Raw genomic sequence first — 21840 nt, 5'->3', positions numbered from 1 at the left:
AAGAACTTATTAAGCTAATTAAGGGATCAGATGCTCCCAGATGGCCAGCTGCAAAGCCAAGTGTGCTGAGCGCTCGGGAAGAGCCCAGACAGACCACCATCGGGGCCCCCGGGGGTGGCTCCTCTTGGGGAAGAAAGGTCAGCTGCCTGGAAGAGAAGCATTTCAGGTGGCCCCGAGGATTCCAGGTGTGAAGGTGGACGGAAGCAGCATTCTGGGCCAAGGGGCAGCTGAAGATGGCCCAGAAGCAGGAAACTTCACATCATCCTGGCAATGAGGGTGTTTAAGGGGTAGGAATGGGAGATGAGCTTCGAAAATAGGGTGAGGCCAGAAGGTAGAGTTTGTGAGCAGAGGAGTGACAAAAACAGATGAGAAAGTGACTTTTCGGTGGGGTCACTTTCTGCTTTGGAGACCCTAGGGAGTCTTTTGCCGGGTGCCAGCATTCTGGTCTAATACTGCTTTGAGCATCAGCGTGGCCTTGGGTGGGGTTTAACCCAGGAGCTGTGATTTCACCTGTAGAAAAGTTTCCTTTTAATCAGGTTATTTTACATTTTGAATTCAGGCTCTGCTGTTTAAAACATTTAGACAACTGACAATAGACATCGTCAGATGTATGACCATCATCACTCCTGACAGTTTGAAGTGATTCGGGAGCCTAAGCTTTCTTGAAATTCCTAGTGTATAGATTTTATAGGGCATGATTATAACATGCCAGATGGTGACTGACATGGCTAAGGAAGATTTTCTTTTAATTTGGCTAATTTATTTTTTAATACAATTTTAAAGATTACAGTCCATTTATAGTTATTACAAAATATTGGCTGTATCCCCCATGTTGTACAGTACATCTTTGAGCCTGATTACACCCAATAGTTTGTGCCTCCCACTTTCCAACACCTATACTGCCCCTTCCCCACCCCTGGTAACCACTAGTTTGTTCTTTAGGTCTGAGTCTGCTTTTTTGGTAATATTCACTAGTTTGTTGTATTTTTTCAGATCCCACATATAAGTGATATACAGTATTTGTCTTTCTCTGACTTATTTCACTTAGCATAATGCCTTAAAGAAGATTTTTTTTTAATGTACCTGTAAATTCAAGCCTTGCTGTTGAATTCAGCTCTGAGATCAGGGATTCTGTCCATGGTGACAGTTAGGGGCTGGGACATTGACCAGCTGTGAAGTGACTGGTGCAGGTACTTAGTGTATGTTGGGCTCTTTGAACTCGTGATTGGAGGGTGTTTTCAACTTCAGCGCTGCCCCCGGCCCACCCACCCACCTCTAGAGATCTGACCCCCAGCCCCGCTTTTGCGGAAAGGCGCTGCCGTCCCCACCTGTGGCATCTGTTGGCGGCACCTCATGCCTTCTGACGGGCAGAGACAAGAAGGCCCCGGTGTGGTAACGCTGCACTCTCATACTTCCCCTCCCAGTGCACCCTCAGACCGGTCCACGCTTTAGGGATCTCCGGTGAGTCAACCACAGACCAGGAAATGGTTCTCAAGAGCAAAAACTATCACTTTCTCTTCTAAGAACTGCAGCTGGAAAACCCTAACCCCGCAGTCAACAAAGGACGGTTTCCGTCAACTGCGGAACTGATGAGTCTTCTCTCGTGTTTCTTTTAAGCCTCCCCTCTGCCCAACCCTCTCCCCAGCTTGCAACCGAAGGTGCTCCAGTGTGAAGTGCCCTCTGGGGACTCCCAGCCCTCGCTTATCTCTGTGAATCGTGTCTGCTCCCCGAGATGGTGATCGTGACGGGGATGCTGGGGGAAAAGGACCAGAAGGGAGGTGCCTAACATTCGCACCTTTTTGTGGGGACAGCAGCAGATCCATCACAGTTTCCTTATCCTGCTCTCCAGCCTCTCGCTCTCACTCTCCCAGTTTTGGTTAGGAGATAGAAACTTCTCTAGGTCCTCTGTTATGTGTTTAGCACTTGTTCCTTTGTCCACCCATTCATTTATGCAGCAGTGATTGAGCCACTTCTGTGTGCTGGGTTGCACTGAGTCTAAAGATACAGGAATGGCTAACATGGCTCTTACCTTTAAGAATCTGTGTGCAGGTGAAGAGGGAGCCAGATGTGCCAGAGAAGGTATGTCAGGATTTGTAAGGTATGCAAGGTAATTATCCTGCAGCGTGATTACCTGCCTTGTCCAGTATGGCAGCTACCAGCCACATGTGGTTAAAGTTAGAATTCAGTGCCTTAAAATTAGATACAAGTTTTTAAGTTTCAATAGCCATATGTGGTTGTTGGCTACTCTGTTGAGCAGTGCAGATATCAAACATTTCCAGCATTTTAGGGGGTTCTCTAGGAGAGCGCTGAATCAGACTGTAAGTTCTTAAGCGCAGGATCCATTGCTCTGCCCATCAGTGTATCCTAGGAGCCAGGTTTGTCCTAGACACTCATGCACTGCATGCTGAATGGATGGAGGGAGGGGCAGTAAAGGCTGTAAAAAAAAAAAATAGGATGTACCAGCAGCCACTAGAAGAGGGATGAGCTTCTCCGGAAGAATTCCTAAGCAGGTCACAGCAGAGCTGCGTTGAGAAGGACGAGGAGACCATTACCAGGTGGGCAAGGGAGGAAGTGCATTCCAGGAGAGAGTGACTCTGGTCTTGAGACGTCTTCCTTCTGTGTCCTGATGGCTCACACCCCAAAAAAGTGTTACTATATTCTTCGCAAGGGAAGGAAACTTCATAGCGCTCACACCGTGTTCTCTGCCTGGGCATCTTTGAGAGGTGAGGTCTTGCCTGCCTGTTGTGAAGCAGAAGGGCCAGGTGTGATGTAAGTACGAGTTAGTCATCTAGGTGTGAGAGCAACCTGATTTCAGGAAACAAACGTTCCTATGTGTGCGACTAATACCAAGATTTGGAAGTGTGACCAAGAGGCTGAGAAATGAACATGGAACGTGTTTCAGAATCAGGAGTGTTAAATACGAGGTCGCCATGTGGTGTGAGGAGGCTGCTGCAGGTAGTTTCCTTTGTTTGTTTTCTGCTCATTCATTCGCTTGATGGACGCTGCGTTGAGCAGTGCTGCCTTCCAGGCACTGTGCTCAGTCCTGCAGACACAGAGTGAGTGACTCTCAGATTTGTCCCCGAAGAGCCCGCCGTTAGGTGGAGACATCAGGCAGGTACAGAGATGATGATGATGCAGTAAAACGAGCTCGGCTTGGTAACAGTTCCATGTGACACTGGAGCCAGGTGTAGCACCCAGATTCTCCTTCCTGTTTTGTTCGGTGAGCTCTTGGGAAGAAAAGCAGAATATCCCTCAGAGCCAGCGCCAGCGGGAGGGCCCGAGACCAGTGTTAGGTTTCTGAGTCTTGTTGCTTGAGTCAAGCATCACTTTTGAAGTCAAGATTCTTAGAGTTTGAACCCTATTCTGACCCTTCCTAGTGGCATGACCTTCGGTTTTGCTTTTCTCACCTCTAAAATGTGGCTGAAACGATGTCTTATAGGGTTCTTCTTAGGATTGGGCGACGCAAGCTATGTGAATCACATAATAAGCACTCAGCAAAATAGGATTGTTGCATTACGGTGAGGAATCGAGAGAAAGGACTTTGAGGATGGTGCTGTACCGACCTTGGAAGTAGCCATCGCGGATTGTTCCGGGCAGGTGTAGATGGCTCCGAGTCCAGTTGCCCGCGACAATCAAAGAGCTGCCCAAGATCCTAAATAAGACTAGGTGTGAAACCCGCACAGATGACGCACCCTCCCCTGGGGATTGCATCCTTTGGTGTCCTGTCTGAACTTCTCCTTTCTTCCTCGACGTCCAGAGGAAGCTTGGTGCTCTTCGGTGCTGGGGTTTGACATGTTCCTGGTGGAGAACGTAGGCACGGATGCTGAGCCCTGCCTGGAGTGGCTAATGCTGCGTGCAGCGGTGTCCTGTGGTCTGTCCCTCATCTGTCCAGTCCTCTGTGGCCTCCCCCAGACCTTTACCCTCTGTCCTCCCAGAAAGCTCACCCCTCGTCCCGGGACAGTTTCTGTTTCTCTTTGTGTATCTTACAAACTGCAGTGCATTTTCTGACACACCTCTTCCTGCCTCACAGTGACAACTGTGTACCATTTCTTGACACTTTTTGAGTATTTCCACCATTTCTCAGTTGATTGGGCAGGTTTCCTTCTCCCGCTAGCTGAGTTGAGATGCCTTTTTCAGTCTTCAAGAGTCTCTCCTTAGGGAACCTTCCACACACCTGGATTTTTTATTCTTTTCTCCAATCTGATCATCTCTATCTTTTAATATAGGAGTCTAACCTGTTCACAAATTAATGTGATTATTAATATATTTGGATTTTTTTCTATTCTATTTTGCATTTTAATATTATTCTGTTTCTCTGCTTGCTCTCCCATCCCCAGCCCCTGCCCTTTTCATACTTTTAAAGTGAATTGGTACATTTTATATATTCCGTCTCCCTGAGCTGACTTGGAAGCTAACCATAGATTGTATTTGTATTCTTAAATTTTAGCATACATACTCAACTATGAATTTTTTCCTAATAGATGTGATATCCTCCTATTGATATAACAAGGAGGACCCTACTTGGTTTTAACTTCTCAATGAGCCTCTTGTTTTTGTTTTGTCCACTCAGTGTTGTTAAACACCAAAAACTATTTTTATTATTTTTGCAGCCAGGAATTACATTTACTAAATTAAAAATAATCAACTGTGTTTCTTTTATCTCTTGTCTTCCTATGAATTAACTTTTTGATTTGCTGAAGTTTCTCTTTATAATTCTTTTAGAGTCTGTGGTAGATAAACTCTTTTAGTTTTGGGGTACCTGAAAATACCCATTTCTTGGTCCTTTAAATGTGGTTTTAGCTGGGTATAAAATTCTTGGTTGATAGTTATTTTCTCTCAGCATTTTGATGATAGTTCATTTTGTTCAGGCCTCTGTCACTGCTTGTAAATAATAAGTTGAAAGTAATTTCAAACTTATAGCAAACATTGTAATCCTTTTTGGATTTACCAGTTTTTAATGTTTTGCCACGTTGCTCTCTCTTTCTCTGTATGTGTGTTTCTGTACATGTATATGTAGATATATAGACTCACACATATGTACACACTTAGTACTTATATACAAATCATTATACAGATTATATACAAATTATTATTCTTTTTCTGAACCATTTGAGTGTAGATTGCATACATCATGCCTCTTTACCCAGTAATATTTTTTGTGGTTTGTTTTATGTTTGTTTGTTTTTATTGAAGTATAGTTGATTTGCAATGTTGTATTAGTTTCAGGCGTACAGCAAAGTGATTCAGTTTTTCATATATATATGTGTGTGTATACACACAAACACACACACACACATATATATACATATATATATTGTTTTTCAGATTCTTTTCCATTATAGGTTATTACAAGATAATGAATATACTTCCCTGTGCTAAGCTCCTAATTTATCCTTCCCTCCCTCCCCAGTGTTATTTTGTATAGGTATTTCTAAGAAGAAGGATATTCTCAAGTCAACACAGTACAGTTATGAAATTCAAGAAATTTAACATAGATAGAATCCTTTTATCTAATCTTTGGTTCTTATTCCATTTTTTCCTATTATCCCAGTAATGTTCTTTAGATTATTTTTTCCTCCAATATAGAATCCAGGCCAGAATCCCATGATGACTTTAGTTGTCATGTCTCTTTAGTTCCCTTTAATCTGGAGCAGTTCCTTGGTCTTCCATTGTCTTCAGTAACACTGGCATTTTTGAAGAATACTATCCAGTTATTTTACAGAGTGTTCCTCATTTTGAGTCTGTCTGATGTTTCCTTAAGACTAGACTCAAGTTATTCATCTCCACTGAAATACTTGATATGATGTTATTTCCTCTGTCTTACCCATCCATCTCTTTCCTTCTTTCCTTCTTCCCTTCCTTCCTTCCTCCCTCCCTCCCTCCCTCTCATCTATCTATCTATCATCATCATCTCTATCTATCTATTATCAGTTCAGACTTGAAGATTATTATTTTATGCAATGGTTTATAATCCATTTCTTCCCCTTATTTACTTTTATGTTCAAATTGTTCTAGATTTGACCAATGGGAACCCCTCCAACTGCCTCATATGTCCTTTTGACATGCCTCGTTATTTTTTTGGTCACTTCCTTACTTCCAGGTACAGTAAGACTTTCCAGCCCACTTTGTACCTTGCCTATCCCAGCCCTGGAAGCAGCTATTTCTCTGGGAAGTCGTGGATTATTTTAGTGGGGATGGTATTTAGAAGCCAACATCTGGGGTCTAAGTGTGCTCATTGCTATGAGATCTTCATTTTTTCTAAGCCCTTTCAGCTAATGGAGCTAGGAAATAGATATAATTTTAAAAGCCGTGAGTTCATACCGATACCTCCAATTTCATTCTAATCCCACTGAGTTCTTCCTTGCCTTCCCACATTCCATATTTGTGTGTCCCTTCTTCCGCAGAGAGAACCCTGTTTCTCCATAACATCACACAATTACTCATTTGCTCACCCTATAATTCTCATAAAATAATTTTAGAATTGCTCCACCCTTACCCTTATGAAAAGCAAACCCACTAAGAAGAATTCAAGATTTGTTTGAGGGTATATAAGTCATTATATTGAGTCAAAAAGTTATTTGTATTGATCGTCCTCCCCTTTGAATAAATAAGTACTACATGATCCATGGTTGGTTGCATCCATGGATGCAGAACTGTGGACACAGAGGCCCAACTGTAAAGTTATATGCAGATTTTCTACTGCATGGGGTTGGTGCCCCTAACCCCTGCGTTGTTCAAGGGTCAGCTATACTCAGAGAAGTGTAGAAGAGAACTATCCTCCTTCCCCATCCCTTCTGCTCTATTCTGTCAACCACTGTGGGTATCCAGTTTCATTGTGTTCTGACTTATTCTTCCTCTGTTTCTTTTTGCAAAAATAAACAGATTTATCTATTCTCCCTTCTTTCTTACACTAAAGGTAAAATACTTTTATACCTTGCCTCTCTTTACTTGAAGATACGTTTTGGAAATCACTCATTAATTCATAGAAATAGTTTTCATTCTTTTTACAGCTGCATAGTATTCCATTGTGTGGATACACCATAGTTTACATCCCTAATCTATGCTTGGAAGTTTAGGCAGTTCCGATATTTTGCAATTGTGAATAATGCTGTAAGGAATAATATATATAATAATAATAATAGTAATAATAGTAATAAATATATATATATTTTTTTGGTATATTTTTATGTTATGTTTCCAGAAGTGGGATTGCTATGTTGAGAGTACATGCATGAACAGTTTTCTCACATGTTGCCAAATTCCCTTCCATAGTAGTTGTACCATTTTGCATTCCACCCACAATTAAGAGAATGCCCAACTCCCCACATCCTCTCTAGAAGAGTATACTGTCAAGATTCTGAACTTTTGCCAAGTGAATGGGTAAGAAATGGTATCTCAGTGTAGTTTTAACTTTCATTTCTTTTATTACGAGTTTTAGTGTGCATTATTCTTTTGAGTGAAGATGAAATCTTTTTTTACGTTTAAGGGCTATTTTTATGTAGTATTTGTGGATTATCTGTCCATGTCTTCTGTCCGTTTTTTTCCTGGAGGAATTTTGGTCTGTGTGTCCTCACTGTTTAAAATTTCTTTACAATTTGAGGATCTTTTATCTGTGATATGCAAATTTTTTCCTGTTTGTCATTTGCTTTTTAATTAGTTCTTTACCTTACCCCTGTGCTCTTTTCCTTTCTGTCTGCTTTTTTCTGAGAATTTCTTGTTTATTTTAAATGACTCTTTTTCTCACATCTATCACTTTTAGCATTCTAAACATTCCTATTCTAAAGTCCTTGTCAGATTGTCTCATAATATTCAATTTATCTGATTTGAATTCATTCATGTCACCAGTATTGATTTTATTGGCTAGAATTCTGAGCATTAGATATCTTCCTATTTCAGAATTTTGGTGTACAGGCTCATTTCAAGAGGGAAGTTGGTTTTTGTCTTTCTTTGCTTTCTGTCTCTCCCTCCACCTGGCGCAGAGCTCCCGATAAAGCCTTGGCCGTGGACAGCACGTGGTTTTGTCACTGTTGTTCTGCCTTCGTGGGAGGGCATCACGCCATCGCCTGGCTTCCATCCCCTGGATCCCTCCTCCCATCTCGAGTGGGAGGCTTGGTTTCTGCTGCCCCCTGGGTCCCCTTCCCGCCCAGCACCCCTGGCCCCCACCCCTACGTCGAGCTTTGTGCTGATGCTCTGCCTCACACACACAGAGATGGTTGTTTGTGAGCCCAGTGTTGTCTCTGTCACCTCTGCACGTCTGGAGCAGAGGGGCTGTGTCAGAGCATGATTTTATGGAGCCTTCCTAATGGGAAATACTCCTTTGTACTCTGAAGGAAGGAATGTGAGAAGGCTTGAAGGGAGTGGAAGGAAGGAAACTAGCCTGATTCGGGGAGTGGGGGGGCAGGTCCTTTGTCCCAGAAGCACAGCACGTGTCCCTGCACTTCGCAATCATCCACGTGCGGGAAGTGGGAGCACAGAGGAGGGATAGTGACCTCCAGCCTCGCAGCCCTGAGAGGACGGGGTGTGGGGCTTTGAACGCCGGCCACCACTGGGTTTTCACTCTGGCCTTCGGGCTCACCAGGGTGTTCACCCATCTCTCCTGGGTCTGTTCCCCGGGCTTGGAGGGAGCGTGTGGGGCTGGGAGTGCGAGAGGCGGGGCTACAAGGACTCACCAGCTAATTCCTCATTTTTGGAATGACTTGGCATCCTTTAGCTAACATTTCTGCAGCGCCTGGAATGAGCCAGGCACTTGCTAATCCCATATCGGTTCCTTAGTTAAATTAGCTCCAAACAACCCTGAAAAGCAGGTACCACTAACCCCATCTTATGACAAAGGAGACGACACTCAAGGGCTCGTGTGGCTTCTAGCTTCTCCTGATGAGCAAACACAGGGCTGGCATTCCCATGCTGTCTGGCTGCAAAGCCCCAAACTTCTATGCTTCTGGCATGTTCTATTTCCCATGGTGCCTTCCCCGCCAGCCTGCCCCCATCTCTCCAGAGGCATGATGCCCCAGAAGAGGAGTGGGCTTGAGAGCACTTCCGTGTGAGGTCAGAGTTAGGTCCAGAAAGGTAACTTAACGCAGCTGTACGTGAGTGAATCCAGGCCCTCACGGAGGCTTCCTCCCTTCCCTGGCCCAGAGATGGTGCATCTTCCGAGTCACCGTTGGAGATGTGAGCCATGTGTCCTAATAGAGAATAAACAGGTCTGTTTTCCTCACATAGTTTTATGGATTATTTGGTCAGATGGTCCCTTAGGGGCTGCTTCCCCTTATGCTTTAACAGAAAGACCATGGGCTCCTTCACAGAGAACCCCCCCATCCAGTATTTTTTATCATGTCACCCTATCTTTTCCCATCTGTCATTATTGTAACTATTAGTCTACTTGTTTACTTTCCATCTCCCACGCCTGAAGCAAGCTCTGGGACGGCATGGACCTTATTTCTCTGATTTCTGTTTCATCTCCAACATCTAGTTTTATAGCTGGCCCATAGGAGGTGATAACTAATTAGATTTTTTAAAATTTATTTATTTTTATTTTTGGCTGCATTAGGTCTTGGTTGCTGTGTGCAGACTTTCTCTTGTTGCGGTGTGGAGGGGTTGCTCCTCGTTGCGGTGCGCAGGCTTCTCATTGCGGTGGCTTCTCCTGTTGCGGAGCACGGGCTCTAGGTGCACGGGCTCAGTAGTTGTGGCACGCGAGCTCAGTGGTTGTGGCTCGTGGGCTCAGTAGCTGTGGCTTACGGGTTCTAGAGCGCAGGCTCAGTAGCTGTGGCGCACGGGCTTAGTTGCTCCGCGGCATGTGGGATCTTCCTGGACCGGGGCTCGAACCCGTGTGCCCTGCATTGGCAGGCGGATTCTTAACCACTGCACCACCAGGGAAGCCCCTAATTAGATTTTGAATTACTGAAGAAAAGGAGAGGCAGCTGCCTCTAATCCTGGCTCTGCCACTTAAAACCTTCACGGCTCCCAGCAAGTGACTCACTTCTCCTTATCTGCAAAGTGGACTAAGAATGACAGTTTTGTAGGACTGTTGAGGAATTTAGAGGCAGCGTACAGAGCTGCTCAGAAAAGGTAACCCTCGGGTCCTCCTCCTTAATATCATTGTAAAGCAGCACCTTGACTTGGTTGTGGGGCAGGAGTTTAGTCGGACCTCTCCCAGCCCCGGGAAGCACTGATCTTCCCAAGCCCCGAGCTTCTGACTTCTCACGGGCAAGAGCTGGTGGCCGCTGAGAGCAGCTCCCGTGATGCGCTGACCTCTGCCAGCAGGTCCCCAGCACGGATCTGCCAGCTCTAATTAGGAAGCTTCTGCAGAGCTGGAGGTTTGGAGGTTGACCCTGAAGAAACAGCTCCCTTTACACAAGGCTTTTAATTAAATGCTCGCGTTTACTTTCCGGAGTTCATTGAATCATTTACCCACATCACGGTGTTTGACAAAGGCCAGTTGCTGTGGGTGATGGAAAAGTACAAAATGAGGAGGCTTCTTGGAGGCTGTCAGGTGACACAGGCACTGCTGCTTCTGTGCCCCTTTGGGACTGGGCGCTCGTCTGGGTGGGACGGGGTATGCGGGGAAAGGGTCCAGGGAAGCACTTCCTGGTCCCTGCCTTTGACTTGGTTCTTGAGATTCCAAGACCCCCCCATGCTAACTGAGAATCTGAGTTCACCTTGACGTTATCCAGACCCTGGTTCTCAAAGCCTGGTCACTGGAGCAGGGGCAGCAGCTTGGGGTGGGCCCAGCAGGCTGTTTTAACAGTTCTTCCCGTGACCCGGATCCCTGCTCAAGTGTAAGAACAACTGGGGACTTCCCTGGTGGTCCAGTGGGTAAGACTCCGCACTCCCAATGCAGGGGGCCTGGGGTTGATCCCTGGTCAGGGAACTAGGTCCCGCATGCATGCTGCAACTAAGAGTTTGCATGACGCAACTAAGAAGTCCGCATGCTGCAACTAAAAGATCCCACATGCTGCAACTAAGACCTGGCACAGCCAAGATAGATAGATAGATAGATAGATAGATAGATAGATAGATAGATAGATAGATAAAGTGTGTTTCAAAGATGTTCATGATCTTTCAAAAAAAAAAAAAGTGTAAGAACCACTGGTCCAGGGTCTCAAACCTGCCTATATGTCAGAATTGCCTGGGAAGTGGTTTTCTTGGGGTTTTTTTGTTTTTGTTTTTAAAGTTAACTTAATTTTAAAATGTACTCTTTAAAATAAACTTCACTTTTTTGGATTTCCAGAAAATTTGGAAAGATAATAGAGTTCATGTATACCCCATACTCAGTCTCTCCTAGCATTATGATCATCTTCACTAGTATGGTACATCTGTTACAGCTGATGACCTGCTATTGATGCATCATTATTAACTAAAGTCCATACCTTATCCTAACGTCTGTTCCAAGATCCTGATCCCACATCACATTTGGTCGTCATGTCTCCTTAGGATCCAATGCACTGTGACAGTTTCTCAGACTTTCCTGGTTTCTAATGACCTTCACAGTTTTGAAGTATACTGATTAGGTATTTTGTAGAACTCTTCTCCATTGGGATTTGTCTGACCTTTTCTGCATGATTAGACTGGGGTTGTAGGTTTCTGAGAGGAAGACCCCAGAGGTCCAGCACCCTTCTCCTCACATCGTACCAGGGGTGCACACCACGCCATGACTTATCCCTGTTGGTGTTGGTCTTGATCACGGGGCCAACAAGGCTTTGACTTCTCCATCTGCCGCAGTCAGGTTTCTTCACTGTTACTCTACCCCCTGAGCCCCCCAACTTTGCACACCGTTTGGAAGGAAGTCACTTTGTGCAGCCCGCCCTTAAAGAAGTTATGTTCTATCCCCTTGAGAGCAGAGCATCTACATAAACTGTTTGGAATTCTTCTCCATGGGAGATTTGGCTCTTGTCTCCCATTCATTCAATCTCATTGAATTATATCGGTATGGACTCATGGATATTTATTTTGTACTTTCAATTATAACGCAATACATACAACTTTATGTCGTTGCTCAAATTCTGCCGTCTTTGGCCATGGGGAGCTCTTTCAGTTGGCTCCTGTGTCCTTTTTACATACCTCCATCATTGTGAAGGTTGTTGTTATTATTTATTTATTTATTTATTATTATTCTTTTTTTAGTACTTCCTTCCTTTCAGCCTCTGCAAGCTTATCTTGCATGTTTCTTGCCCCAGTCCTGGATTCAGCCATTTCTCCAGAGAGCCCTGGTTCTTTTTATTGAGAATGAAACCAAGCTCTGGGCCCCAGGTGTGCTCACTGCTATTGGGATGTCAGACTCTGGGCCCTCTCAGCTGACAGAGCAAGGAAATACACGTGTATTTAGTAACCTGTTTGTACACGGTTCTCTGTAAATATTTCTGAATGTAACCATCTGTATCTGTATTGAGTTCATACTGAGGTCTTCAATGCTCATCCATTACCACGTTGCTCATTCTAGCCCCCTCCCCTTGCTTCTCTGTAAACTGCCACTCCAACACTGAGAAACCTTCTTCTTCCCATCTACCGTCCATTTATGTAATTGTTCAACTCCAGCATTCATGTATAATGTCAGAATTGTTAACTCGTACTTACCTCCATGTGATCAACTTTATCAGCTGGAATACACTGCTTCTGTGCAGGTTATTTTGCCTTCAATTTTACAGACTCCACTCATTCCTAAAGTTACTTAGGTCAGCGCCTTCCCCCCCACCCCCACCCCTCTTCAGGGAGGTGGTTTCATACATTTGTCATACAGTTAGATTCTTTTATCACATTCTGCGTTCCATCCTTGGATTCCCCCATCTCTTAATTTTTTAAAAAAAGTTTTGCATACTTTAAGGTTCACTGTCTATGCTGTAGTTCTTCAGGTTTCGACAAATTCTTTATGTCTCATATTCACCATCATAGTATCATATAGAGTAGTTTCACTGCCCTCAGAAAATCCCCTACGCTTCACCAATTCCACCCTCCTCTTATTCCACCTGAACCCCTGGCAACCACTGATCTTTTTACTGTTTCTGTACTTTTGCCTTTTCTAGAATGTCACATAATTGGAATCATGTAATGTGTAGCCTTTTCAGAGTGGCTTCTTAGTAATACGCATTTCAGATTCATTCATGTATTTTTGTGACTTGATAATGAATTTCTTTTTATGCCAAATATTCTGTTGTGTGAATGAACCAGAGTTTGTTTATCCATTCACCTAGTAAAGGGCGTATTGGTTGCTTCTGATTTTTGGTTATTATGAGTAAAGCTGCAGTTTTTCGGTTTTGTTTGTTTGTTTTGTTTCGTGGCCGTTGTCGGGTTCCCCGTTGCTGAAGGCACCCAAGCAGAAGCTGGGTGCTCACGGGTGGATGTGTGGGAGAGGGAATCAAGGATTGCATGGGCTCATTCACAGAGAGCCCTGTCTGTGCTCTTCCAAGTTTGGAGATGTAGCCGTTAAGCCCCAGGCCCTTCACCACCCAGAACAGAGCTGCGCACGGGTCCCAGCCACATCGGACCCTTTCCGTGAAAATCTGAGCGTTCTCTGATGACACTCCTGTGTGACTGTTCCCCAGTCAGTTTCTCACTTTGCTCCTCTGATTTTGGAAGGCTCTGCTCTGACCAACGGGGGACTAAACCTGCACAGCCCGGTGAAGAGGAAGCTGGAAGCGGAGAAGGACTATGTCTTTGACAAGAGGCTCAGGTACAGCGTCCGCCAGAACGAAAGCAACTGTCGCTTTCGGGACATTGTCGTGCGGAAGGAAGAGGGCTTCACGCACATCCTGCTGTCCAGCCAGACCTCGGACAACAACGCGCTGACCCCTGAGGTGAGGGGGCAGGATTGGGGGGGGTGTCACTCTGAGGCAGGTACAGTAGGGCGCTGGCTCTCTCTCTGTGCTCTCAGGAGCTGATGGAGACAGCCGACACTCGTGCAGACTTGACCGCGGGACCCAATTTGCTAATCACCTGACGTATTTTATCCATCGGATCTTGATGACCAGTAACCATATTATCCCATTTTGAAGATGAAGACCCCGGTAAACAGACAGATTCAATAAACTGATTGTGGTCACAGAATTAGTCAGTATTAGCCCCAGAAACCAAGCATCGTATCTTGGGCTTTTCCAGTGAAACTGCATTATAATCAGCATGTCAAATTTCTTTGCTTTAGATGGAATTATATTCACTCAGCTCACTTATAGTTTTTTTTAATGGAGATGTAATTCACACACCATAAATTTTACCCTTTTAAAATGTACCATTCAGTGGTGTTTGGTATATTCACCAGGTTGTGCAGCCATCGGCACTCATTCCAGGACATTTCCATCACCCCCAAAGGAAACCCTGTGCCCATTAACAGTCACCCCGTTCTCCCCCCGCCCAAGTCCCCGGCAACCACTAATCTCCTTTCTGTCTCTGTGGATTTGCCTATTCTGGACATTTCGTATTCATGGAATCCTACAGTACATGGTCTTCCATGACTGGCTTCTTTCACTCAGCACAGTGTTTCGAGGGTTTCTCCACGTGGTGGCATGATCAGTGCTTCATTCCTCTTCCATGTGTGGATGGGCCACATTTTGTCTATTAGCTCTCCAGTTGAGGGACATTTGGATTGTCTCCACTTTGGGCTATCATGAAAAATAATGTTATGGACGTTTGTATATATGTTTTTGTGTGAACATATGTTTTCAGTTTTCTTGGATATATTCCTAATTATGGAATTGCTGGGTCATATAGTAACTCCATATTTGACTTTTTGAGGAACTGCCAAACTATTTTCCCCAGTGGCTGGACCATTTTACATCCCCACCAGTGGTATGTGAAGGTCCCAATTTCTCCACATCTTTGTCAGCACTTATTATTATCTGTCTTTTCTATGATAGCCGTTTTAGTGGGAGTGAGGTGCTGTCTCATTGTGGTTCTGATTTGCATTTTCCTAGTGACTGATGATGTTGGGCATCTTCTTAGGTGCCTGTTGGCCATTTGTCTACCTTCTTTGGAGAGATGTCTATTCAAATCCTTTGCCTAGTTTTAAAAACGGGATTTTTTTTCTTTTTATTGTTGAGTTTTGAGTGTTCTCTATAAGTTCTGGATACTAGACCCTTATCAGAGCTATGATACTTCCATTCTATGGCTTGTCTTTTTCCTTTCTAGATAGCAGTCTTAGATATACAATTTTAAAAATGTTGGTGAAGTCCAATTTACCTTTTTTCCTCTATTACTTTTTAAAATGCTAATCCTACTTATGTCTTAGATGAATAGAACAGGGAAACAGGGAATACTTAATGCAGTTAGGTAGACAACACCATTCAGAATATGGGATACTTAGTAGGGAGCAATGAAGAGATTGTTAATGGTGCAAATGTGGGAAAACATGCATCTAAGCAGTCTTCTCCAACTGGACCGACCTGGGCAGGGCGTAGAATGATCAATGACAAAAACGACTGTGGTGTGTCTAGTAGTGGCTCTTCAGGCTTTACATTTGCTATTTATCCCATTTCATCCCATCAGTACCCTTCTGATGTAGGATTATTATGATCCACCTCTTACAGAGGAGACAATGTAGGCCTAGAGAACTGAACAGGCCTGGGGTCGCAGAGCTTCAGGAGGGCAGGGCCCTCACCACTTTCACCCATCCTTTTGTCCTGGCCCTCAGCCCAGTGCCTGGCCCATTGAAGACAGTTCAGTGCAAACCCCCTTGTCCTGTCCCTTGACATCCCGCACTCCAGTGTCCACCGTAGCAGTGCAGACCTGGAGGGTGAACCACAGGGGTGTGTTTTCTTTTAGGTGGGACACAGTCAAGGAGTGGCCGCCCAGCCAGATGGAGACGGCTAGGTGGCCTGGCACTGCCCAGTATGTCCACTGCACTCAGGGTGGCCCCTGAAGTGGGTGGAGTGGGAGGTGCTGTGTCCTTGAACCTGCAATCACGTGTCTTGTCATTATGATTTACATAAACTGTGGCTCTTTTTCGGGATTGTGGGGTGACAGTCAGGAATGCTTGTCAACCTGTGAGGAAAGAGAGCGGCTAAAGCCGGTGGAGTTAGGGGGGCTGCTGGTTGCTCATTGCCCCTCTTCTAAGCATGGTGTTTTGGGGGTCTCTCCCCCCTCCACCTTCAGCAGAACCACCTCAGGGTTCTCTGCTGTGTAGACCTCCGCGTAGGACTCAGAGTCTGGGGTCTGTGGTTTACCCCAAAGGCCGCCCTTCACATGTTTATACACCTGGAAGCCTTGTTATTTTAAGCCCATCATGAAACATTCACACGAGACTGATTCTTCTTAGATTTTTTTTCTACTTCACTACTTTTAAAAAGGGTGCTTGGGACTTCCATGGTGGCGCAGTGGTTAAGAATCTGCCTGCCAATGCAGGGGACACGGGTTCAAGCCCTGGTCCAGGAAGATCCCACATGCTGCGCAGCAACTAAGCCCGTGCGCCACAACTACTGAGCCTGCGCTCTAGAGCCCGCGAGCCACAGCCACTGAGCCCGCGTGCCACAACTACTGAAGCTTGCACGCCTAGGGTCCGTGCTCCACAACAAGAGAAGCCACCGCAATGACAAGCCCGTGCACCGCAACGAAGAGTAGCCCCTGCTCGCTGCAACTAGAGAAAAGCCCAGTCACAGCAACGAAGACCCAACGCAGCCAAAAATAAATAAATAAATTTATTTAAAAAAAAAAAAAAAGCGTGCTTGAAAAAGGCACAGTATTTTCCTCTGATAAACCGAATAAATGGGAAGTCTCCCAGTTCGTTCTGTCTCTTTGGAGCAGCTCTGTGTACTAACTGTTGCCTTCTCATCACAGAAACGTGTGACATTCAAGTGATTTAAGGTGCCCGGGTTCTCACCTCCCGAGCCGTGGGCTTGGTTAATTAGGGGGTTTACTCCTAATTGGTGTCTGTCAGTAACAGAACAGGAGGAAGACGGAGAAACAGTCATTGATCGGGTGTTTTCAGCTCTCTCAGTAACCAAAGCGGATTGACTCTATGGATAAATTGGCTAACGGGGTAAAGTAGCCCCGAAATGAAGGTCCTGCTGAAATGAGGAGGTGGTGTTAGGGAGGGGTACAGAGTTAGCGGAGGAGCCTAGCAGACCGGGTTTGAATCCTCCTTCCACTGATTTACCTCTTCTCTTACCTTGGGATTACTTTCCTTCTCTGAGCATTCTCATTTACAGAAATTAGACAGTATCTTCCCTGTGGGATTAGAGACAATATCTGCAAAAGAGGCTCTCAGAGTCCCTGGCACCTAGGAGGTGGTCAGCGCATGTTCCTATCATTGTTAAGATGAAACGGGGGTGATTTAACAGCCACCGGCAGGCCCAGCCCTGCTCGTTCATGGAGGGACCGGAAGGAGGCCTCCTTCACGGTCATAACTGAATTCTTTTTCTAGTTGTATATGTGACATTGGCTGGATCGGCCACATGGGCAGAAATTCATACATTACTGGGTGTATTAACTAGATTCTGAGGCTAGCAGCTGTGTTGTAATATTTCTCCTGTCTGGAATACAGCAAAGAGCCAGGAAAATAATGAAAATGCCCCTTAAGGAAAGAGCCAGCAAAATAGATTGTCCAGAGCCTTGGTGATTAAAAGCTCATTCACTTTCCCATTAGGAGAGGACCTGAGGCCCTCACTCTGTTCCTGGTTTTCTTGGTGGCTCCCAGCCTCGGCAGACAGATCACCGCCCTCCACGGGGGCACACCTCACACCCTCTTGATCATATCTGCTATATCCACACCGTCTGCAAGCCAGTGAATTGTTAAATAGCTCTCATATGTTTCCTTCTGTTTCCATCACAACCGTGAGAGTCCACACTACTAGCTATTTTGTCTGCACTATTGTAATAACCTACTAACAAGTCTGCCCACTGTCAACGTTTCCTGCCCTGTCATCCGTTCTTCAGAAGGCAGAGTGATCTTTTGGAAATGCAAATATGATCAAGTCACCCCTGTTACACACACACACACACACACACACACACACACACACACACACTTCAAAGCCATCAGTGGCTCCTGATCGTTCTTGATAAGAATCAAAACCCTTAACTAATGTTGCTGGCGAGGCTGGTGCTTCTGACGCTCCAGCCTCATCTCGCATCACATGCAGAGCATGGGCAGTGAATCTCAAGAACGGATTTGGGACTTCCACTCTTCTCTCCCCCTGCACTCTGGTCACCCTGGCTTTCCTTCATGCTCACACCTGCCCCAGGGCCTTTGTACATGCCTGTCTTTCTGACTAAAGCAGCCTTCCTTCCCTCCTGGCTTAGCTGGGCCTTGCTGTCCCTAAAGATCTCAGCTCAGCCGTCGCTTCCACAGGCAAGTCTTCCCTCCCCTCCTGGACCAGGTCATGTCTGTCTCTCATGGCCTCTGCACTCTCGCTTCTGGAACACATCCCAGTTGTCAGTGTATGTGTAGCTGTGTGGTAATTTGTGAAGTGTCTGATTGCCTCCATTAGACTCTAAACTTCTTGAGGAGGTAAACACTGTGCCATTCACTCAGTCCAACAAACATTTATTAAATTCTGTTACATGCACAATTTCCTGGTGTTATAGTGCTAAACAGATGAGTAGAATACTATTTTATTGAAGCTCTTTTTTTTTTTTTTGGCTGTGTTGGGTCTTTGTTGCTGTGCACGGGCTTTCTGTAGCTGTGGCGAGCAGGGTCTACTCTTCATTGTGCGTGGGCTTCTCATCGTGGTGGTATCTCTTGTTGCGGAGCATGGGCTCTAGGTGCATGGGCTTCAGTAGTTGCAGCATGTGGGCTCAGTAGTTGCGGCATGCAGGTTCAGTAGTTGTGGCACATGGACTCAGTAGTTGTGGCACGTGGGCTCAGTAGTTGTAGCTCACAGGCTCTAGAGCACAGGCTCAGTAGCTGTGGCACACGGGCTTAGTTGCTCCGTGGCATGTGGGATCTTCCCGGACCAAGGATCGAACCCGTGTCACCTCAGTTGGCAGGTGGATTCTTAACCACTGAGCCACCAGGGAAGTCCTTATTTAAACTCTTAAGGGATGGTGTTAGTTATATTACCACAATAATAACACATTGCCCTAAACTTAGCATCTTAAAACAACAAGCACAGTCTGTGAGGGTCAAGAGTGCTGGCTTGGCTTAGCTGGGTACTTCTGCCTCAGAGTCTCCCACAAGGCTGCAGTTGAGGTGTTGGCTGGGGCTGCAGTCTCACCTGAAGGCTCGATGGGGGAGGCTCCACTTTCACGCTCCTCCAGGTGGCTGCTGGCAGGTCCCAGGTCCTCACTGGCCAGAGATATCAGTTCCTTGTCACTGGCTACTCCCCATGGACTATGGCATAGCCTCTCCATAGGGCTACTGACAGCATGGCAGCCTGCATCCCCTGGACCGAGAGCTCCAAGAAAGAGGTTTAGCAAAAGAGGACGGCCGAGGGAATTCCCAGGTGGTCCAGTGGTTAGGAGTTGGCGCTTTCACTGCCGGGGCTCGGGTTCAACCCTTGGCTGGGGAACTAAGATCCCGCAAGCCTCGCAGTGCAGCCAGGAAAAAAAAAAAAAAAAAAAAAGAGGACAGCCAAGACAAGCTGTAGTCATCTTGTATCTTTGTCTCCTCTTGAAAGGGGCATCCCGTCACTTTACCATATTCTCTCGGTTAGAAGTGGCTCACTAGGTCCTGTCTGTACTCGAGGGGAGGGGATTGCACACAGGTGTGAATACCAGCTGCCTTAGAGGCTGCCTGTCACAGGGGTTTAAATCAGGAAGGAGGCAGGATAAAGTAAGGAGGCACACGTTCTACCAGGGAGTTTGTAGAAGTGTCATAGCGGGGATTTAAAGTACTTGGGGTGTCAGGAGAAGGAGGGGGTGGCGTTTTGTCTGGGGTATTTGGGAAGGCCTTCGTGAGGGTGGTCGCAGTTGAGACGGGCCCTGGGTGACTGGGTTCAGCAAGTAAAGATGAAGGAGAGAGAGGGACCCTGGCCTGCTCCCTTTTTATACCCACTTTTAATGGATTTGGTCACCTGCTTCCAACCCGTGGCAGATCAAAAGGTAGAAGTGGCAGGGAAGAGCGTGCTTTCTCTAGCAGACACTCACGCAGGAGCAGGTGGTGGCCGGCAAGTGCAGAGCAGGGCAGTGAATCTCCAGGACGGGTCTGGGACTTCCAGATGCACCACGGTCTGGCACATTTTGTAACAGAAGCGTGCCCTGGGAGCCTCTGAGGGGACTGCTCCTTTACAGGCTAGCACTTGACATGGAGAGGTAGTTACACGTGTGCCGTGTGTTCTGTTTAAGAAGGCAAGGGAGTGTGTAATAATTTTAGAACCTTTTACTCTAAACACACCAGTTACATTATAAAATTGGGGGTGGGACGGGGCGTGGTCCTTCAAGAAGGTGGCACCTTAGCCATCAGTCCAAATTGGATTACCAACACGGGAAAGGCAAAGGAAAGGCATACTAACTAGATACATACATTTTTAAAATTAAAAATGTAGTTTGTACTTTTGTTGTATGAACAAAACACAAAGCTACTTTCCATTTAATTCGTAAAGGAGGCAGCCGCCGTGTTTGATTTTGTTTTTACTAATTGACAAGTACGTGTGCCCTCGCATGGGGAGTCACATGCAGAAGTGCAGCTCATGTCTTCAGAGCAGGGTTTTCTTTGCCTCTCGGAGAAATAGAGTTCATATCTAGGTGAGAGTGTGTCTATTTCTGGAGGCAGATGGATTAAAGGACTCACATGATAGTGGCCTGTTAGCTTTTCTGATGTTCAAAGTGAGTATCTGTGGCTTATCCCCTGTTAAGAGTGGAAAGTACTTCTCCCGTCCTTCTCACAGAGCTCAGACCCAAGAGTCTTGATTCAGATTGACGTCTAGGCCTGGTTTTTTTTCCACAAAGATTCATCCATTTATTTAAGTCATCCTGCAGTGTGCAGTCGTGGACAGAGAAGGGACGTAGGGGTGAGATTTGCATCCTGGTTCTGCCTCTTACTGGTGACCTTGAACCACTTACTTCGCTTCTCTGAGTCTTCCTTGCTTCATCTGCAAGATTGGGATACCATTCCCTACCTTACAGGAATTTTGTTTGGAGTAAAATATTACGTGGAAGTTAACAGATGCAGTCCCTGGCCCCTCTTAAGTGCTTAATTAAGTGGGGCGGCGGGAGGGTGTGTCATTTAAAGTACAATTTAAAAAGCAATGCTCTCATAAAATTTCCCCACTGTACCCTGTGATTCTGCCTTTTGAATAATTAATAACAATCCTTTAAAAGCCTGTTCCTTTACTGTCTCTCCTGTTGGACTGTCAGCTCCACTCAGGCAAGTAAATGCCTTGTTTTTTCTTACTGTGCACTTTTTGCACTTATTCTTCCTGCTTCCCTAACTTCTGTTGGATTGAGTGATTGAGCTTTCTTTATTTTGCCCCTCCCCTGCAGCCATTCATTGCAATTCACGTACTTTTAAGAAGTTTTCCTTAAGCTGTGTACACGTAGCGGAGTCTAAATGTGATCATGACCCTCTGCACCGCTCCCAGACACAGAACCTCGGCACGCCCTAACTCTCGTCATCTTACCCAATGTTATTGCCTAAGACTATAGTTCTGCCTTGTGCAAAACCCCAGCCTTCAATTAGCCACTATCAGTATGATGATTTTTACAGTCAATTCTTATATTGATTTACTAACACATTCTCCACTTTCTATGCCGGTTGCTGGTCCTTACGCGTCAGTTTTTCTTTTTGAATATGGTTTTCTTCTTCTTGAAGTACATCCTTTTTTAGTTCTTTCAGTGAGGGCCTAAGGGTGGCAAACATTCTTTTAACTGAAAATGCCTACTCTTTACCCTTGCCTTTGAATGATGGTTTAGCTGGATACAGAATATGTGTTTACTGGTTATTTTCCTCAGCACCTGGAAAACGTTATGGGTCTGTTGCCA

At 45.5% G+C, this 21840-nt stretch overlaps 1 protein-coding gene and 1 long non-coding RNA gene across 2 annotated transcripts in view; one reads left to right on the top strand and one right to left on the bottom strand.

Annotated features, from left to right (window-relative positions):
- Positions 1–21840, bottom strand: part of LOC309649344 — a 979232-nt gene that overhangs the window by 321296 nt on the left and 636096 nt on the right. The gene's annotated exons all lie outside the window — the stretch shown is intronic.
- The window catches only part of CDYL2 (chromodomain Y like 2), a 175496-nt gene that overhangs the window by 135537 nt on the left and 18119 nt on the right, over positions 1–21840 (top strand). Inside the window, exon 3 of the mRNA XM_082439077.1 lies at positions 13570–13787. Coding sequence (XP_082295203.1) covers positions 13570–13787 — 218 coding nt within the window. The remainder of the gene's footprint in view (positions 1–13569; positions 13788–21840) is intronic.

Source organism: Balaenoptera physalus, assembly GCF_965194825.1.
Source record: "Balaenoptera physalus genome assembly, chromosome: 19".
NCBI lineage: Eukaryota > Metazoa > Chordata > Mammalia > Artiodactyla > Balaenopteridae > Balaenoptera > Balaenoptera physalus.
This window is presented reverse-complemented; position numbering and strand designations above follow the sequence as displayed.